The sequence below is a fragment of the Microchirus variegatus genome (assembly GCF_963457635.1).
Source record: "Microchirus variegatus genome assembly, chromosome: 19".
Taxonomy (NCBI): Eukaryota; Metazoa; Chordata; class Actinopteri; order Pleuronectiformes; family Soleidae; genus Microchirus; species Microchirus variegatus.
The window spans coordinates 20,294,071-20,315,486 of NC_139820.1; the positions used below are offsets into that span (position 1 = coordinate 20,294,071).

The 21,416-nt window shown below is 41.3% G+C and overlaps 2 protein-coding genes across 2 annotated transcripts in view; both read right to left on the bottom strand.

Annotated features, from left to right (window-relative positions):
- The window catches only part of LOC310941034 (NACHT, LRR and PYD domains-containing protein 3-like), a gene marked incomplete at both ends in the record, with an annotated part of 313,773 nt that overhangs the window by 250,128 nt on the left and 42,229 nt on the right, over positions 1–21,416 (bottom strand). The window lies entirely within an intron of this gene.
- Positions 5,144–12,236, bottom strand: LOC310941343 (extracellular calcium-sensing receptor-like; the record flags this gene model as incomplete). Its single annotated transcript, XM_083906499.1, has 8 exons — positions 12,145–12,236; positions 11,696–11,993; positions 11,527–11,613; positions 10,806–10,997; positions 9,252–9,785; positions 6,619–6,843; positions 6,153–6,276; positions 5,144–6,045 (listed from the first exon to the last, which is right to left on the bottom strand). Exons 1-8 carry the CDS (start codon positions 12,192–12,194, stop codon positions 5,144–5,146), a joined length of 2,412 nt encoding a protein of 803 aa, XP_083762625.1. The 5' UTR covers positions 12,195–12,236.

A 21,416-nucleotide genomic window follows, 5' to 3' on the forward strand; every position in this document is an offset into this window, starting at 1 on the left:
TTCTTCCATCAGGGAGCCACACCCAGTTCATGATGTCATATACAGGTAAGGTATCACCATTTTCATCAAATGACACTTGATCACCAAATGTTGTGGTGAAGTTGACTTTTTCCATGTAATGAACAAGCTTTGGATAATAGAATCAGATGTGTAGAATGATCAGAATTAGAAGAAAGAGAAGATGTTTACGTCGCCCGGATTGGCGTCACCGGGGCCCCACCCTGGAGCCAGGCCCGGGAGTGTGGCTCGCAGGCGAGCGCCTGGTGGCCGGGTCTTTGCCCGCGGGACCCGGCCGGGCTCAGCCCGAAAGAGCGACGTGGGCGCCTCTCCAAGTGGGCTCACCACCTGCATGGAGGGCCATAAGGGGTCGGTGCAGTGCGAATTGGGTGGCAGTCGTGGGCGGGGGCCCCCCGACAGCCCAATCGCGGGACAACAACTCTAGCTATGGGGACATGGAAATGTCACCTCGCTGGGGGGAAAAGAGCCTGAGCTTGTGCGAGAGGTGGAGCGGTACTGACTAGAAATAGTCGGGCTCACCTCCACGCACAGTCTGGGCTCTGGAACCCAACTGCTTGAGAGAGGCTGGACTCTCTATAACTCTGGAGTTGCCCAAGGTGAGAGGCGGCGAGCTGGTGTGGGCTTGCTTATAGCTCCCCAGCTCAGCCGTCAGTGTGCTGTTTCGGCTTACGGGCCGAACAGTAGTGCAGAGTACCCGGCCTTTTTGGAGTCTCTGGAAGGAGTACTGGAAAGTGCTCCAACCGGGGACTCCATGGTTCTGTTGGGAGACTTCAACGCCTACGTGGGCAATGACAGTGTTACCTGGAGAGGCGTGGTTCTTGGAGGAACTGTTAAAAACACAATCTATTTTTGACAAGTTCACCTTAATAGCTGTATCAGAGGGTCTTCTCAGACCAAATCCCACCCATACCTTATTCCCAGCCCAGCCTAGGCTCACAGTCCGCGCACCCCAACAACCAAAGAACTTTGAGTGTTCATCAAGACTAGAAAAGTGTGATATAATTACATTCCATTTACCATTCATTGAGCCCTAAAAGCATGCAAAGAATTAAGTGAAATGAAGAGTTGAGTGTAAACTGATATCTCACCTGCCATGGCTCCAGTCTTTGTAAATGAGCACAGGTGTTGTTGTTGAAAGGTCCTCTCCCTGGCTCACACTGCAGCATGTCATCAAGAGCATACGCCAGAGCGTACACAGCCTTATACACATTATACTCTGACCTGAGGTCTGAAACATCCAATAAATCAGTCTCTACATTCTCTATAACTTCCTGTCCAGTGCATAATTCTCCTTCAGCTTCCACCGAACCTGCTGGAGGTGGTGCAAATCTACACTGAAATGTGTGTTCCCAAAACTGATTCACCTGAAAAAAATAAATGAAATAATGACACTATTTAATTGTTGGTAGTTCCATGTCAGACTGGAATATTTAATTCTCACCAGGCTGTTTCCATCTGTGTTGTTGGGATGTAGATCAGGACGTATTTGTAACAGGAAGTCTCTGAGTCCTGGTATTTCTCCTCGACGGATGGAGATGCCCAGTGTTCCACCCAGGTACGGCATGAGGTGAGGAGTCTGGAGCACATCAGCTGATGACCAGGCTTCACTGGCAATCCACTGCAGGCCTGTCACATTCTGCCTCACCACCTGTACGTTGAATAAGTGAACACATATTGATAATTCTTTCTTTTTTTAGATAAAAATGTCCCTGGTACGGCCGAGGTGTTACATCAACATTTGAATCTGACAGACACTAAGTAAGTGTAAAAATAACAGTCAGATTTACAGAGAAAACAGTTGTATTTATTAAATATACATCTAATATACGTACCTCTTTCATGAGGTTGAGGATGCGACTCTCACTTGCAAACACAATCACCACCCGAGCTGTAGATTTCCTCATCACATCCACTATTCTCCTGAGTTCAGCAGGGCCATCACCCCGGGGCAAAATCTCTGTGTAAGCCAGACAACCTCCACCAGCTGGACCCAGATCAGAGTGAAAGGATCGGGCAGCGTGGACTCCATACTCACTATCATTAATGAGCAGACCTGTCCAAGTCCAACCAAAGTGTTTTAGAATCTGAATCATAGCATTCACCTATGTGGACACAGAGCAGAGGGATTAGTGCACAGGCTGGAATCATCTTTACTAGAATACCAGTAACATAAACTATGGTTCACTCAAGTATCAGGGTAGATCACACTAAAGACTTGACACTTCTGTGGATTGTTTTTTTTAATTTTTTTTGACTCCTGTCAACATTTCTCAAATCACAAATAGTGATTATTTTTCACTGCAGTATATATATAGAATGTTGTTGCACATGATTTATTTTATACATTTTCACCTGAAAAGCATCACTCGGGATCGTCCTAAAGAAAGATGGAAATCTGTGTCGATCACTCAGGCAGGAACATGTGGCATAATAACTCACCTGCAAAACAACAGAGCATGTATTCAAGTGTTGGCTGAAATTTGAAGGTTGATTCTTCAATAACCACACCTTCATGTTATTCAATTTCACTTAATTACTTGAATTACATTTTAAAATACATCACAAAAATGAGTGAGATGAAAAAAAACTTACCAGAGGCAGCCTGTACAAACCTAAGACTGTGGATATGGCAATAGTACGAGTCGAGGAAGAATCTCCCACAATCCCTAGGACTGGAGGAGTTCCTACACAGTTCTCCTCTAATGTAACTTGCTCTTCTTGACCACTGATTAAGGTCAGTGCTGCACGGAATGCAATTCCTTCTTGGACACAGTTATCATACAGACTGTATCCCAGAGTCACATTAGGCAGCAGGTTTGACTTTCTGTTGATCTCATCAATAGCAAAGACCATGGTCTGAGACGCTCTGAAACCTATAATATCAAAACTGACACAAAGACACAAGTAATACAAGTCTGTGAGAAAGCTACACCTTTCATAACGCCAGATACTGGAAATAGTGACTTACGCTTCAAAACCATTTATAAAAGTTCAGTACTTCAGTAAAATCATGTTATACTTTCCAGCAGCTTCTTAATTTGTTTCCCTGTCAGACTCACCTGTAGCAGGTAGACTGTTGTGGCTCTGAGGTAAAAGACAGGTCAGGATCAGCAGAAAATAAGTGAAGTCTGAAAATTCCTCCTAGAATCACATCTCCAGGTTTGTTCATCCCATTTATATGAAACTGTCCCTGAAACTGACAAGAGGAAGAATAAAGAGAGGAGGACACAGCAGAGGAGAAGCATGAGAACAACATTAACAAGAGACTGGTGTCTAAAAATGTCCTCATGACTTTGCTCTGGTTCATCTCTGTCTAAGTGCAGGCTCATCACAATTTCACCACATTTTATATATTTGCAGTGTTGTTTATTTTTTAATACACCGCCCATCAGTGCAGAGGAAGAAACTGTAGGGCCAGGACCGATCATCAGTATGTCATTTTTGGCCAATAGGGGTCACTCAATCAAAACAATAACAGAGTTTGGGTCAGAGCAGACTCTACCTGGACTTCAGATAAGAGGAAGGAGGATTTATTTAGGTAAAAAAAAAGCCTGGCAAAGTATCTTTTCATATTGCTTGGGGGTGAGATCATGTATAAAAATGTTATTTTATCATTGAACCAGATTTCCATATTTGTTTCATTTACAGTAGAGCCATGAGACTCTTAGTTCCAGTTGGCCCTAACTCCAGTCATGCTCATCACTAGCCCATCAACCTCAAGATTTACAAGTATCTCCTCATCTCATCCTTTAAATTCACCTGGGGGGAGTTGCTGCTCTTTTAGAGGCATGAACAGGAAGTGATCATCTGACACCTGTAGACAAGGACCTAACACGCGTATCATGTCGGCGATTTGGCAATATTTTACACTGGATGCTCCCACCAGCACAACTGAGAAATGCAACATATGTAAAGTACAAATTTCTAGGGGTGGCACAAGAGTTGAAAATTTTAACACCAGCAACTTAATTAAACACCTGAAGACGCGTCACGCTAAAGAGCACGGTGGATTTACAAAAGCCAAAGGGGAAAAGAAGGACGAACTGTGGCTTTAGCAAAGCTATTCAATGGAGTTTGCATGCTCTCCTGGGTTCTTTTCGGGCACTCCGGCTTCCTCCCACAGTCCAAAAACATGCAGATTACGCTAATTTGTCAATAGATGTGAGTGTGAGAGTGAATGGCTGTTCATTTATTTACGGTGGCCCTGCAATTGACTGGGACCTGTCCAGGGTGTTAACCTCACCTTTCAACCCTGAAACCCTCAGGTGGAGGATAAAGTGGTAGAAAGTGAATGAATGACTGAATGTGATTTATGTCAGGATGCACAAAAAAGCCTCTTAATGGCATGACCCCCATCAGATGTTGGTTGTCTGCCAATGTATACTTGTTATATTTTAACAAACTCCTCCTTTAAGCTTGTTCTCATGAACTTAAACTTTTGTCTGTGTCGTCCAAAGACCAATGACTTGAAAAGTTAGCTTTTTCAAAGGGTTTTGCCATAAAACATCAGATTACAGTAATTCAGCTGTACACTGGTGTACACAGAAAGTACTCTTTCCCAAACTTCATTAAATTTCCCTCCTCTAACATCTATATAAAATACTAAATTATAGTAACAACAGGAAGTAAGACTTTTGTGTCAGGGTGTGGTCGACACTTGATATACTATATAAGTTAACATAAGTTTAGTAGCCTCTCACTCGCGCCAACCAGAGCTCTACATTGTTCACAACTGTGTCTGAAGGTTGTTGCCGGTCCTTAGATTAGGTTGTTCCATGCTATGCATGAGGGTGAAATGGCCTGACAAGTGCTGATGCCCCAGATACGTGATATTAGTGGTGAGAGAAAAATAAAAAAAAACAAAAATGGAATTGATTTATTTCTTTTCTTTATTCCCGGCATTTTGATATGAGTCAATTCTAAAACACAGAGTGGAGCAGACAGAGAGACGGCAGTTTTAACTTTGAGAACTTTGTGGTGCTTCGACCGATGATGGCTTTCTTTCTTTGTTCTCTCTGGCCTAAACAAGATGATGTAACATTTGGATCCAAACAGCGCCACAAAGAGGCCAAAACTGGAGGCCAGAATGGCAAAAACCTAATCTGTAATTGTAATTTGTGTTTCATCATTTCTTTTCTTTCCCCATCAGGTGCTGTTTTGTGTTCTTTTCAGGCTTCAGTAAAATAATGTAATTCTTTGGAGCAAACAGGCAGAACAATAAGCCAAAGCTGGAGGCCAAGATGGCAAATGACTCAACTGCATCTGCATAATTTCCAGGGGAGCTGATATAAGCAGGGATGAATGCTAGCCACACAGCACAGAAGATCAGCATGCTGAATGTGATGAACTTGGCCTCGTTGAAGTTTCCCGGCAACTTTCGAGCCAGAAAAGCCAATACAAAGCACAGACAGGCCTGTAGACCAATATATCCAAGAACGCACCAGAATGCCAGGCTAGAGCCCACACTACACTCCAGTATGATCTTTGAATGTTCATATTGTGTATTTCTGGATGGAAACGGGGGAGCATCAATGAGCCAAGCAGCACAGATAACCACCTGAACCAGAGTGCAGCTGGAGATAATGGTCCTCTGCTGCTTCGGCCCCAGCCACTTCATGATGTTGTGCCCTGGCCTGGTGGCAGTGAATGCAGCCAGTACCACCAGGGTCTTCCCCAGGATGCAGGAAATACACAGTGAAAATGTGATGCTAAAGGCAGTGTGGCGCAGCATGCAGGACCAATATGTTGGCTTTCCAATGAAAAGCAGAGAACACAGGAAACACAGAGTCAGTGCAAACAGTATGAAGAAACTGAGCTCAGAGTTATTCACACGGACGATGGCTGTGTGTCTGTGACAGAAGAAAACTCCACAGACAGCAAGAGTGAAGCAGGCGCCCACCACAGACATCACTGTCAGGGCTATTCCCAATGAATCCAAGGTCAAGTACTCCACTTTCTTGGAGATGCAGGCTGTTCTGTCGTTGTTTGACCAGAAGTCCTCAGGACAAATTGTACAATCTACTGAGTCTAAAGGGAAGAAAGTATGAACAACTTTCACTATTGCATTACTTCTGTGCTACAATTTTAAGAAGGGATTTGCTTTGACTTTTTTTTATTGTTCAGCTCAAACTCACTTGTCTGATTGCTAATTTTGCCGCTGTCACATGGTACACAGTCAAAGCAGCAGATAGGCTCCCCACGACGGACAGCCTTCCGGGAGCCTGGAAGACAACTGGCACTGCACACTGACACTGGCACCTAGAGTGGAAAGATAATGTGCTGATATTGGTCAATTTTATTGATAAATCTATTGACAGGTGGAAATTTCCTCAAAACCACTAAAGTATTTGTTACTTCTAGTGTTGCAAGTGTTTAACACAGTGTTTTGAGTTTTATGTTGGTTAGATATATTTGGTCTGCAGATGTCAGTCTACACTACAGGTATGCTGGTAGTCATCAAACCACCTTTTGATGGTCACATGGTTACAAGCTGTACACTGTGGTTCTGTTATATATATTGTTATTTAACCGCTATATCCTGCACATGAGGGTCGCCAATCCCAGCTGACATGAGACAAGAGGTGGGGATGAGCAGCTTGCCTCATTCTGATGTCCTGCCCACATTAGCCCGTCCTCCTGGATCAACAGCTCCTCTCCAACAGCCTTGGTTCCATCAAACAAACCCACGGTGACAAATTCAATGTTTCCTTCTGTGCCTCTCTGCCAGTTGATGATGTCATAATAGGGTACAGAGTCACCCTTGGCATCAAAGTCCACCTCCTCACCACCAATCTGAAAGTTCACTTCCTGGAGGTAGTGTAGAAGCTTGAAAATTAGAAAGGCAACATTTTTCATTAATTTAGTAAAACATCTAAAATTACCTACATGCAAAGCAAAGGTTTATTTTGTATTATTATTACTCAAATCTGTATTAGTGAGCACTCCTGACGATTTCAGATGATCTCTCAGATGAGGACACCTGGGTTAGTGTTTTTACATGTGGTCTGCAGTTATGAGGCCCATGTTGACTCGACTTATGGTCGTGACATTCAATTAAATTTTACTCACTTTTAATTGAATAGCACCAAATCACAACATAGATGATCTGAAGTCTCTGTACATAGTAGAGAAGACTCCCCTTTAACAGGAATAATTCTCTGAACTGAAGGCTCCGCCTCCCATTCTACTCTTACAGACACTGGGAACCATAAGTAACAAGCATGTTGGGGCCAAGGTTATCTGTTGGGATGGTAAAGTAAAACTAGGTCCCTGAGGTACGATGGAGGCTGATCATTAAGTGCTTTGCATTTTAAAGTGGCACATCAAGCAGACCTCTGGCCCAGGTCACCCACCGAACCCATCACTCTCTCTGGAAACCACCATGAACTAGTCCAATTGTTCCTGATCCCGTCCTCTGCTGAACTTGACCTGTTTGGCGCGCCACAGTCCTCAGTTCGACTGAACTACAGGCAAACTCGCTGGTTGGAGCATTCACTGTCACTCCCGATGCCTCCAGACCTCACTTCAATCCCCAGTGAATATCATGACTTGGCCGAGGTATTTTCTAGACAGCTTGCACTTTCCTTGCCATCCTCATCTTTTCCGCGACGAAAGAGGAACATGTCCAACATGTCCGCCTGGTCCTCCAACGATTACTGGAGAATAAACTGTTTGTCAAGGCCGAGAAGTGTGTCTTCCACGCCCTCTCCGTTCCATTCCTGGGGTTCCTAGCTCTCTCCGGATCCCTCTAAAATCAGCGCTGTAAAGGACTGGCTCAACCCCTCCACTCGTAAGCAGCTCCAGCGTTTCCTGGGATTCACCAATTTTTATCCGTGACTATAGCAAGGTGGTGGAGCCCGACTCAATCTCCTTGAAAGGATTTCAGTGGACAGGAGAGGCGGAGACTGTCTTCTAGCAGCTCAAGAGCCTGTTCAGCACCGCTCCTATCCTGTCTCATCCCGACCCCAACCTCCAGTTCCTAGTAGAGGTGGACACCTCCGACATCGAGGCGGGAGAGGTGCTGTCCCAGCGGAGCGCCACTGACTAGAAACTCCACCCCTGTGCTTTCTTCAGCTACCGCCTGTCTCAGTCGGAAGCCAACTACGACGTGGGAAACCGCAAGCTGTTGGCCATCATCTTCGCTCCTGGGAAAGTCCTCCAACCACCCCACCTATCCTCCAGCTACCACCCTCAATCTAATGGCCAAACGGAGAGGGCTAATCAGACACCCTGCTGCATGGAGTACTTTTTTGCCCTGGGTCAAATATGCACACAATTCCCTCACGTCTGTTTCCACCGGCATGTCTCCCTTCATGGCCTCCCTGGGATATCCACCACCCCTATTCAACTTTCAAGAGGACGAAATTGCCGTCCCCTCTGTTCAGGCAAATTGCTGCCACCCAGAACCCTCCCCCCATTAGCCAGGTCAGAAAGTGTGGCTGTCCTCTAAGGACCTTCCCGTTCAGGTCGAGTCCCGGAAACTGGCTCCCCGCTTCATTGGCCCATTCCCCATCGACCGCATCATCAACCCCACCGCCATCCGTCTCAAGCTTACCCGGGCTCTCAACAGCCACCCTACCTTCCACGTTTCTCTTCTCACACCATTCACCTTGTCCTTTCTGGAGCTTCCCCGAACACCCGAACACCCACTGTGAAATTTGGTGCAGGATAGTGAGGATGGACAGGTGGTTCAGCAAGACTGGAATTGGGAAGATTGTCTATTGTGAAGGACGATGAATTAAGACACACAATGTTAGAGAAATGTTCATCAACTCCAGCAGGACAATGCTTCATGTCACGCAGCCATGTCAATCAAGGTGTGGATGACGGACCACCAGATCATCACCCTTTTATGGTCAGCCCAATTTCCAGACCTTGAACCCCATTGAAAACCTTTGGAATGTGATGAAGGGGGACATGGATGGTCACAAGCCATCAAACAGAACTGAGCTGCTTGACGTTTGCCAAGACACATGAAAGCTATGATTGAAAATCAGGTTTTTTCCACAAAATATTGAGTATTTTGTTGTTTAAAAACAAATATGAACTTGTTTTCTTTGCATTATTCAAGGTCTAAAACACTGAATCTTCTCTTTATTCCAGACCTGTATAGTATGTTAAATACATTTTGTGAATGGAAAATAATCGGTCTGAATCCCACCTACAATACTTACAAGGCCCACCACTGGGCTTTGACCCACACTTTATAATGGTAAAGAAATAGTGGATTGTACCTGCCAAGGTTTTATGTTGTTGCTCTGAGCACATGAGTTGTTCTGGAAAGGCCCCCTCCCTGGCTGACAGAGAAGGAGGTTGTGCAGGGAATGAGCAATGGCATAAACAGCTTTATAGACATTATAGGCGACTCTAGGGCTGGATGTATTCATGTAGGCTGAGTGCTGTTCCAGCAGAGACTCCTGCCCTGAGCAGGGCGGCTTCTGGGTGACAGAGGATGGAAAAGGGCTGCAACCATACAGAGACTCCCACAGCTCATGCACCAGCACATTGTCAGGATATCTCTGAGGGTTTACTGTCTGCAGGAAGTCACCCAGTCTGGAGATATGACCTTTTCTGATGCCAAACCCAATGGTTCCTCCCAAATAAGGGTAATACTCTCTCCCTGAAAAGACTGATTCTGTGACCAAGGCTTCACTCGCCACCCACTGGATTCCAGTAATGTTCAGATTCATGTAGTCTCTCATGAAAGGTGTCATCAACCCCTGGCCTACAAATGCCACCACCACTTTTGCATTAGAGCTATGCATCACCTTTACAGAGGGTCAGATAATGTAGATGACAGAGTTTTACAAGGAGACAAAAACAAAACTGAGTGACAGTAAAAAAAAAACAGATGTACACAGTGAAAAACAACAAGTATTTCTATAGACCTAAGTATAGTTCGATATTTCAGGTGTTCATTTTGTTTTGTTTACATGATTCATCATTTCCTGTTGTATCTTGGAGCTAACATTGTCTCCTGACTTCACACATTGGCATTTTCTGCTCTGCTCCAACAGTGTCGCCTGTGACATTATTCATCTTCCTCGTGTTATGAGCTCTTTGATTGCTGGACATTGTCTCGTGTTTTGCAATTCTGATCCTTTTGTAATTTTTGGATTGAAAGCACATGTACTGACCTATTGTGGACTTAGTTAAGTGATGTTCTTAGGAAAGGTTTTTTTGATACATGGTTACAGAGTTACAATTCATGTCATGACTCTCTTCTGCTCTCTGGATCTAATATGGGCCTGATGAGATAAATGGATGAAAGTGAGACAAAGACACAGTTTTCTCCTGGAGTGGCTAAATTTAATGACCACAGTAGGTCCACACTTGTATGTCTATATGTGTTAATACGTGTTATGTGTCACAAAAGTGTCTTTAACAGAAACTCATTGTTTATAGCATCAAATCACCACTCTACCCAGTCCTTAGAGTTCCAGAGGCTGTTATTATGTTCTCTTGTGGTAAGAACACATTAAAGAGGCGACGGTGGGTCAATGGTAGAGTGAGTTGTCTATCAACTGTGAGGCTGAGGGGTTTATTTCCAGCTCAATGAGTACTGCTGATGTTTCTTTGGGCAAGACACTTAACACTTAGAATGGGTATGAAAGATGTGTGATAAAAAAAATGCAATGTATATATGTTTGGATGTATGTGAATGGGTGAATGACAAAAGCTATAGTGTAAAGCAGCTTTGAGTCATCAACACTAGAAATGCTCTATACAAATACAGACCACTCAACATTTAAAGGTAGAAGTCAACAGTGCCCACAGTGTTTTCATACCTTCATGAGCCTTAGTCCCGCCTGGCGAGTGTAGGGCAGAGGAATAATTGCTTGGTACGCCACGCATACTTTGGTGTCCTGCAATTCTTTCAGTAAACCTTTTACAGCAGAGCGACCGTATTCATGGTCTCCTCGCAGCAGCCCCACCCAAGTCCAGTTAAAGTGCACCAGCAGCTGTGCAATGGCTTTGACCTGGGCTCAACAGAAAAGGACAATCAACACACTCAGTTTCATATCACAGACATTAAAACACTTTCATAAATGATTTAATTTGTGCCTGTTATAACATGTAAACAATAAAGCAAGAAATATTGATAGGTACGAGGCAATGTTCCGTCTTAATAAAATGTAATCAGTGCTATATATATATATATATATGTATATATATATATATAAAAGACTCTTAAACAAGCAGAAAGACTTACAATGAAAAAGACAAACATCAATAATAAGGACAATAAAGGATTATCAACTGTGATTATTATAATGATCAAACCTGAAGAGAACACTAACATAATATAAGAAAGAGGAAAGCTTATATATTTAAATCCGTTTCTTAGTGTTTGAAGATTTGCCTCTCTTTTATTCATATTTTTCATTAAATAATTTAATTTTACAGTTTAAAGCTTTAAAGGTAGTTGTAATAATGATTTCTGACAGAATATTAAATGTGTTGAGCTTTGACTGAAAACAACAACTGACCACACGTTCTACATTTTACCTGGTAGTCATCACTAGGAATAACTCTGAAGAAGGTTGGATATTTTTGTCTGTCTGACAAACACGCACATGTAGAAGCGTAGCTGATCTGTGTAAAAACAAGAGTGCAGTGTTACTGAGAAAAGGAGAAGGTTTTTGATGATGATTGACATAAACAAAGTCACCGTTACCATGGGGATCCTGAATGGTTGCAGTGCTCTTGACACAACAATAGACCGAGCAGATCCAGAAGCTCCAATCACAGCGAGGAGTGATGAGGAGGCATTTGTGCACATAGAGGAGTTTTCCTCACTCACCCCATTCATCATCGATAAAACAACTCTCTGTCCTGTCAGTGGATATCCACACGAATCAAAGATTTTGTAGCCCAGAGTGTGATTCGGCAACAGCGCCGGATTCTGGTTTATCTCCTCCACGGCCAGTCTCATAGTCTGAGCCCACCGGAAAGCCCTGGGATCAAATCTGTGGCTGATACAGATGAATGTAGTCTGTTCATTTAAGAACTCTAATGATTATAAACACATTCAGTCTACTCCATTTCACATTAGGGGTTCAATATTAGACATAATTCACAGGAAAAAGTAAGTCAAATCCTCCCACCATCATCTTTGAAACTCACCCATTGCAGTTCATTGGCGCTGGTCTGTAGGTGCCGTTAACGTCTGGCATTTTCAGATGAAAATGCAGGGGGAAAATGCCACCGATGATATAGTCACCCTGGACCACAAAGCCTGGCTGGAAGCTGTTTAGAAGAGTGCACTTTGAGGCTGCTGGTGGCGCTGCAGTGGTGATGCTGGAGAGTGAGCGATCGGTTAAAGTGAGGACACTGACAGAGTAAAGCAAAGTAAATAAAGCAAGTGAAGTCATAATGTTTCACTGGGCTGAGGAGAGAATGAGAGAGAGCAAACGATAAGGCTCTTTATAAAGGCTACAGTATCACACCTTCTCAGTCTTGCATCTTATTGATGACAGAGGTTCTTTGGATTGGACAGTCGTCCACAATCAGGTAGGTCAAGTGGGTTAATGCAAACTATAGGGAAAAAGAAAAAAAACAAAGACAAATGCACAAACAAATACAGTCTCATATGATAATGTACATGTTATTATTTATTTTTTGATGTAAAGATGCAACATACATTTGTGTCTCTCATGGTTTCTGTTTTTTTGAAAGTTTTTCCATTTCATATTAAGGTGTTGTGGCATCTGTTCATTTTTTCTGACACATTTTCAAGTACGTCATATTAGTCAGTCATTTTGTGCTAATATGATTCCGTGGTGTTTTCTGCACAAACTGAAGTGTCACCACAATGGCATGAAACTTGGCAGGGTGATCAGACCAAGGACTAGACAAAGATCAAGTGACCTACTGAGTTGACTTGTACAGAACATCTGTGTGATCTTTAAACATGAAAAGTTACTAAAAGATCCAGATCAGCAGTGAGTTTGCATGATCACTATGAAACACAAAACTTGGATTCCCTATGTATAACAAGTGATATCTTATTAAGATCTACAAGAATCCCTCTTAGTGTCATGACCTACACTCAAGAGGTAGTTGGTCATTTTTGAATTATTCTTAATTTTGTCTCTATGATCCCTGGTATATTTAGTCATTACAGATGAAAAGTTATGAAAAAATATACTTTTTTGTGGGATTGAGTATTTGTGTTTAGACAGCACATGCTGTCCAAATGCTTTAAGGTCAAATATATAGGATTTCCTATACACAAACAAATGGCTTATTTCTCTCAAATTTGGTTTACAAATTGGTTAAATCTGTATTAATGAGCACTACACCTTTCAATAATAAAGCAGAGGATTACTCTACAGGTAACTCTATAGTTACTCAGAATGCTAGTGTCGAGAGAAGGCTTTTTAAGTAATGGCTTAATTACTGCCATCTTAAAGGCCTTTGGGACGCAGCCGCTCAGTAAAGACATATTAATTTGATCTAGTAAGACATTACCAACTTGCTGAAGAGGAACCTGGGGTTGCTCTTATTTGTCTCTATTAACTCTGAATAATAAGAGGTTCTTGCATGTCTCAGAGCTTTTTTATATATATCAAAACTGTTCTTCCACATAGTGGCATAGTGACCCCCATTCTTTCTAACCTCCGTGTATTGAGTTTTAACGCTCGAGTTTGCACTGTACCACGGGGCAGACCTATCTCGGGTGATAACCGTGATAACAGTGTTTAAAACTGTTTGCAGAGTTAAATTTGTGTTGTCCACTATTCTATTAAGTTTTGTGGGAGAGATGTTTCTATATTATTCCTCTGTACAACTCCAACATGGCTGGCAACTGATCTTCAGAAAATAATTCAAATTAAGAAAAAAGGTGAAACCACAGCAAATCCTGACACGAGTCTCCTTCAACGCTGTGAAGACAAATGCAGATATGAATTTTTGTGATACAGATTTCAGACCAGAATCTTATCTGTCTTTATCTGTGGTGAAGAATAACTGACAAAACACTAACATATCCTAAAAGCATTATTATTCTGTTTTGCTCCTCTTCACTCAGAAGTGTTGAAAAACATCTCGTTCATTACTATAGTCACGCACACTTACTATCATACTCTCTCACAAACACTACTATAGTCACGCACACTTACTACTATGGTCACGCACACTTACTATCATACTCTCTCACAAACACTACTATAGTCACGCACACTTACTATCATACTCTTTCACAAACGCTACTATAGTCTCGCACACTTACTATCATACTCTTTCACAAACACTACTATAGTCTCGCACACTTACTATCATACTCTTTCACAAACACTACTATAGTCACGCACACTTACTATCATACTCTTTCACAAACACTACTATAGTCACGCACACTTACTATCATACTCTCTCACAAACACTACTATAGTCACGCACACTTACTATCATACTCTCTCACAAACACTACTATAGTCACGCACATTTACTACTAAAGTCAAGCACACATACTATCATACTTTCTCACAAATACTACTATAGTCACGCACACTTACTATCATACTATAGTCACGCACACATAGTAGTATGTGTGTGTGTGACTATAGTAGTATGTGTGCATGACTATAGTAGTGTTGTAATGTTGTCTTGCTTGAAGCAATGACATGACACCGTTTACCGGAGGTGATTGATGAGAACAAAATAACAGGGAAGGTCAAGAGGGATCAAAACAAACCCTTAATCAATTTAAGTTTAACATGTTCATGTTGTGATGGAGGAGCTCATTAGTAAAGCTTCTATTTTTATGCTTGAACAAATTTGCCAAACAGAAACCTGAGCTGAGATTATCTTCATAAGGATTGTGTATTTACTGTTGTTCTATGGGATTATCACTACACCTACAACTCATTATGAGCCAGTGATGATAATAATAATAATAATGATGCATTTTATTTGGAGGCGCCTTTCATGGCACTCAAGGGAAAGATGAGTGACCATAATTCATGCCGTCAAGTTTATTTTCAATAATAGAATGTAATATAGAATTGATTTTGAGATAAATGATAATAAACACATGTATAGTATCATAATATCATTACTATTTTAAAATAACTAAGGTCAAATAATTTTTTCTTTCAATATTGTCCTTTTTATGATTTATTTGAAATAACTTTAGCAATCCTCAGTATAGCATCTATTTTATGGACATCTGTATTTGGATTTATGAATTTAACAAGGCAGTGAACTGTGTGATATTTAATTTGATGTTATTCTTATTTTTCAGCCAAAGGCAATATTAATATTTAATTAAAAAGGTGTTTGTGTTTGTTCACTGGTCTCTGTCTCTGGAGGGATTTCTCTTCTGGGACCTGCTTTAATTTGAAAGAATGATGTGAAGAACAATGACTAACACTTCAGGCTTTTCCAGCTTCACAATACAAGAGCTAAACAAGTCAATGTGTCTCTGTGTCAACTCAACTGTTTTACTTAGAAATGTAGCATCTGGATTTCATCACATCTGTCTGTGACATGTTGATGTTTAAGCTACACGCTTCCTCATACATGCGACAACGACCGCGGTGAAATCAGTTTCCAGCGGCACCCTCCTCCGCCTCTCCCCAGAGATGGGTGCACGATCACGGCTCGTTCAAAGTCTGACCCCCAAAGTCTAGAGCGATGGCTCAGACTTTTCATCATTTTCACATTGATTACCGTCATCTTCAGTGGCTCTTTGACCGAAAAAACAGCTCCATATTCTACAGTGACCCTGAACCGGGGAACAACAACACGTTACGCAAAATAACAGGGACTGTGCGTCCGTGCAATGAGCGACGATCCTGGTCGATTGTTTTTTTTTTTGAATTAATGTTGTGAGTTAATGTTTTTGTGTTTTCTGCTTTTGTGTTTGCGTTTTGAGTTAATGTTTTTGTGATTTGCATTTGTTTTTTTGTGATTTGTGTTTGTGTTTTTGATTTGCGTTTGTGTTTTGCACCTCAGGGCCACCGTATATAGATGAAATGTTGCATAGATGAAATGTTGCATAGATGATATAATGATTGAACAGATTTGTTTAAAAATGCTTATCATATTTTGAGACATGTAATGATTGATTATATCTTTTTTTATTATATTGGTGGTTTATGGGATGTGCTATTTTGAAATTACCCTGTGAATCCAAAAATACACATGAAATATTATTATTATTATTACCATGATTATTATATACAACCACAGAATTGTCAAAACTGTGCCATGGACAACACTGTCACCTCCTGGCAAAGATTATACAACAATCCAAAGTTTCCATAATGATGAGACATGACACTGATGATGAATAAGAAATGAAAAGATTGAAAGCACTAAACACTATAAACACTTCAAATGTCTCTCAGTCCTGGTCGTGTGCAGGACAGGACAAGGTGTGCAGGACAGGACAGGCCGGCATGTGTTGTCAAGTGGACAATATGTGGACAACATGGATGGACATTGAGGACAATGAGAATTCATGAATCAAAAAAAGGTTTATAAATCAGTGAATGTCCTGAATGTCAAAACATTTATTTTATCTTTCTTTAAAGCAAGTTGTGACTGTGTGTCAGTGTGACTCAGTCAGATTGACCTAAGATTTTGGATCAGGGTTGAGCATGTTCCGATGGTGTGCATCCTTGATTTTAGTTTTTTGGAGTAATTTTTAATTTTCACTGTTTTATCACGCTACACCAGACAGGAGGCACCGTCAGGATTGTCTTTCATAGTAAGCACAATAACCTACTGCTCTCGTCTACCACCTACTGCATCTTCTCAATGCACACATCATTTTCTTAAAATAACTATTTCTGTGTCTCAATGTACAGCCAATGTCTCACCCAATATACACTTTGTATATTAACACGACACAAGAGTACATCCAACCTTCACACACAGTCTCATTTGGCCATAACTGAATATTGATTTGATTATTGTGTGATTATTCCTGTGCTTGAATAGTGACGGTGCTGCAGTGAAGAGTTGGTATGGCCTCTAATTAAATGTCAGATTGAGTTCTTTTCCAACACAACAGCTGCTGAGGCTCAGTTTCGAGGCCTCGGGCACAAACATATCGTCAGTCTTATTGGAAACACTTGCTTGTCTTTTCTTGTCCAGCCTCGGCTCTTTGTTCCACCCTCGGCCTCCTGAGAAAAAAGTTAATTGTCAAGGTTTAAGGAGGTGATGTGATGATGACACAATAACAAGTGTCCCGAGTGTGTTGCACCTCAGTATATGTTGTTATTCATAATTAAATCAAAACAACATCTGTACATCTGTAAGGTTATTTTTCGCACACACACAGACACACACAGACTTTTATTTAACTAAAAAGTGAACTCCAGAAATGTTTGATGAAGTGTTTTTTTCACTTCATGTATCCACTGTTTTTTAAACCTGTGTTTAATTCTTCCGGGCCACACGGTGGTGTAGTGGTGAGCACTGTTGTCTTTGCAGCAAGAAGATCCTGGGTTCACGACCTGGTCTCAGGAGTTCACCGTGTGTGTGTGTGTGACTGTTTGTTTACATGACTTTAGGGGACATTGCATTGACTTACATTCATTTCCTGGGGACTTCTTCTAACCTTAACCATAATTACTACTGGCCTATTCTTAACCCTAATCCTAACCCTGACCCTAAACTCAACCTAACCTTAAAACATATCTTCACCGTTCCTTTAAGTGAACAAAAGGAACAATTTATTAAATCAAATAACAAAAATCTGTTAAACAATTTGATTCACCGAAATTAAATATACAAGGCTAATTGGATGATCTAAGTCAATGAACATTAATGCATAATGATAATTTAGTCATTTGAGTCAATAAATTTTACTTGCGAAAGCTAAAATCACACAAGCTATATACAACATAAGCACCAGTATATGGAGTTAAATTTGTTCCACTGATATTTGTAGGAGTGTTTTGAGATCCACAAATAAAAAAATCCAATTTGTAACTTGTATATTGAGTTTTACGAATTGTGATTTCGCATTTGTGGATCGCCGGAACATGCATTCCTCGCTTTCCACAGTTACGGATTTTTGAGACATTTTTTGCATGAAAGTTGCACAGATCCACTCAAATGTGATTTGTATGTGTGTTTTGAGATCCACAAATAAAAAAAATCCAATTTGTAACTTGTATGTCGATTTTAAACAAATAAAGTGTGCATTTGTAAATGACGTGACTTTGTAAAACTTTGTTTTCTGGCTTCAATTACATCTATTACATCTACTTTACTCGAAATGTACTATAATAGACAGATAAACCTGACCATCAAATGATTTATTTTATGTATACTTCACATACCACTCTATAACCTCTGCGATTATGAACAACTTTCTTCTCTTCTAGCCAAAGATATGGGGGGATACAAATTATGGCAGACAGGAAAACAGTCTGAAATAATGTGTTCCCCCCCATATAATATCAGGACTTGAATTACAGCGTGTCATATATGTCAAATCACATGAAGAAATTAATGCCTTGGTTTTTCCATTCAGTACGTAGTACTTTACTTGGGTGAAAGCAAGTGCACCTCTGTTTCTCCGCGTCTGCGGCCAGGGGAAACACTTTCTGTCTGGGACAGGGGCGGCCGGTGTATAGGGACAATTTTTTTTTCCTCAGCAATTCCAAAGATCCTTAGCACTAATATTCCTTTCAGCTGTCTCTGCCAGCAAAGGTAGTTATTATCAGTGTTCTAGACATTATCTGTCATTGTCCAATCAGAATCATCAGACTCAAGTTTTCAACTTATGGGCGATTTTCGGGCGATTCGCCACATCAGTCAAAAAAAGATAGTAAGGAAACAATCTGTGCTTTAATGGTGGATGAAATGGCCATTTGCAAGAATGTGGAATATTCTGCAAGGAAATTCCATGGATATGTGGATCATGGTTGTAGCTTGCCACCAGCAAGAGATGCATTGGTTCTCATGTCTGTTGCAATTAGTGAATCATGGAAAATCCCAGTGGCATATTTCTTTGTGGGGCCCACGGTTGGTGTAGTGGTTAGCACTCTTGCCTTTGCAGCAAGAAGACCCGGGTTCCTGTGTTTGAGCCCCGTTTGGAACAACTTCCGAACAAGGGCGTTTCTGCAAGGAGTTTGCATGTTCTCCCTGTGTGTGCGTGGATTTTTTCCTTCCTCCCACAGTCCAAAAACATTAGGTGGATTAGGTGAATTGGTCACTCTAAATTGACCGTAGGCCTGAGAGTGTGAGTGAATGGTTGTTTGTCTCTATATGTGGCCCTGTGATGGACTGGTGAACTGTCCAGGGTGTACCCCGCCTATCGCCCAATGTCTGCTGAGATAGGCACAGCACCCCCGTGACCCTCTGGTGGAGGATAAAGCGGTAGATGATGGATGGATGGATATTTCTTTGTAGATTCACACCCTGTCTTTGACCTGCGATGGACCATCATGCCATATCGCCATTTTTTTCGCTATTTTTCACAAGTAGTTCATGTGCTTTTGGATGTGTGCCATTTGATGGAACTCCTGAGGAACACGTGGAAATATATCGTTCTAACTAAACTAGCTAAACAAACTTCAAGAGGTAGAAGGTCTGAGACTGGGAAACAAGTTGAAGAGGGCCCATATAAGGTGGAAGAAACAGAAGATGAAGGTAAAACTTGCTCAAGTTTTCAGCAGCAGTGTAGCAGATGCTTTGGAATATTACAACAAACACTTACATTTACCTCAGTTTACCACAGAGGCTGTGAGAAAACTGTAGAATTCCTGAGAACCATTGATGCTGTTTTTGATGTTCTCAACACAGCAGAAACCCCCTTGGTAAAGGATACAAAGCACCAATGAGGACATCAAACAAAGAATGGGCAGAAAAAACACTGCTGAAAGCAGAAAAGACCATTCCTGTACTCACGGATAAAAAAGGAATGCCTGTACATTCTGGAAAATGGCGAACATGCATCATTAGCTTTGTTGCCAACTCAATACATAATATTTTCCATGAGCTGGTGGAAAAGCCAGATACCACATGTGTCAATGCACAAGTCAAGATCATCTTGAGCTTTTTTTTCCTCCATCAGAGTGGAGTTAACAACACTCCCACTGCAAAGCAGTTCACAGATGCCTACAAGCATCTTCTGGTCAAGCTTCAGGTAAAGATCGGAGCAGGAAATGACACTGAAATCATGGGGGCAACACCTAAGACAGTAAACACAATGCTTAGGTTTGACCTAAAACCTGTTAAACAGCAACGTTCCGATCACGATTACCAACTCTGCCCAAACATCGAAGCAGTCTCTGAATATAAAGAAGCTGCCAGAAGTTACACCGCTGGCTTTGTGGTGAAGTAAATCAAGGAGTAACATAACTGTATCTCCTGCACCGATGCATTAACCTCTGACTCCACTGTCCATCCGTTCCTTCTTTTGAACAATTGTGGAGGTTTGCAGTAGCCATCTACGGGCATAGTTGCCTATGCACAGAGACAGAACGTTGTTTTCAAAGGATTTTGAAAACATAGTTCCCAGGGCTGCATGACCACATGTTTGAAACCACTGTTGAAGACAACCATGCGCACTACTCAGTGAAAATGGCATCATCGGCGTATTGCACAATTTGAATGCACCATTTGGCAAAGAGAGACTGAAAAGTTAAAGGACGATTTTGTCAGAAATTCACCAAGCTGGTAGATTTTCACCATCGATAATGTGCATGTGAGTGTACGTGAATGCAATGAGTGGGTGAGAAACACTATACTCTGTCTGGTTTGGTCTCTATGTATATATTATTAATATAATCTGTCTCTTTTCTGCATTGTGTGTGTGTGTGTGAGTGAGTGTGTTGATAAACCGCTCCATTTCACCACTATACAATTAAAGAGTTCACATTAGAACTTAGAGCTTGCTCACGTCCGTTCAGGATTATCGAGTTTATTTGCTTATTTTGAGTTTATATCTTGCAATATTTCTTTTAATCCAATCCTTTTTCTTATTTTTATACTGCTCTCTTAATCTTTAAATTTATATTATGCTCCTTTTAATTGTACGTCTGTTTTTTTCGTGAGGGAAAGAGCTTATATAACCGCCTGCTAATGAAAATAAGATCGCAGATACACACTGTGTGGAATGTTATCATTATTGGTTTTACACACTGATCGCTATTATCGACGTATTATCGTTACATACAGTCTTTTGTTTCATACAAGTCTCTGTACTATTACTTCGATATCCCTGAATGATGTAAACACGTGAAAGCCGCTGCGCTCACTGTGTATCGTGACCTTCACATGCCCATTATGTGTGTCTGTCCTTGTCTTTGCCTACACAAATCTATGTACAAATACAAATAAATGTGTCAATGTATCTACACCGATAAACGGAAGTTGTCGAAAACAGTATCTCACTAGAGATAAAAGTGAAGACGGAATTCATAAACAGATGT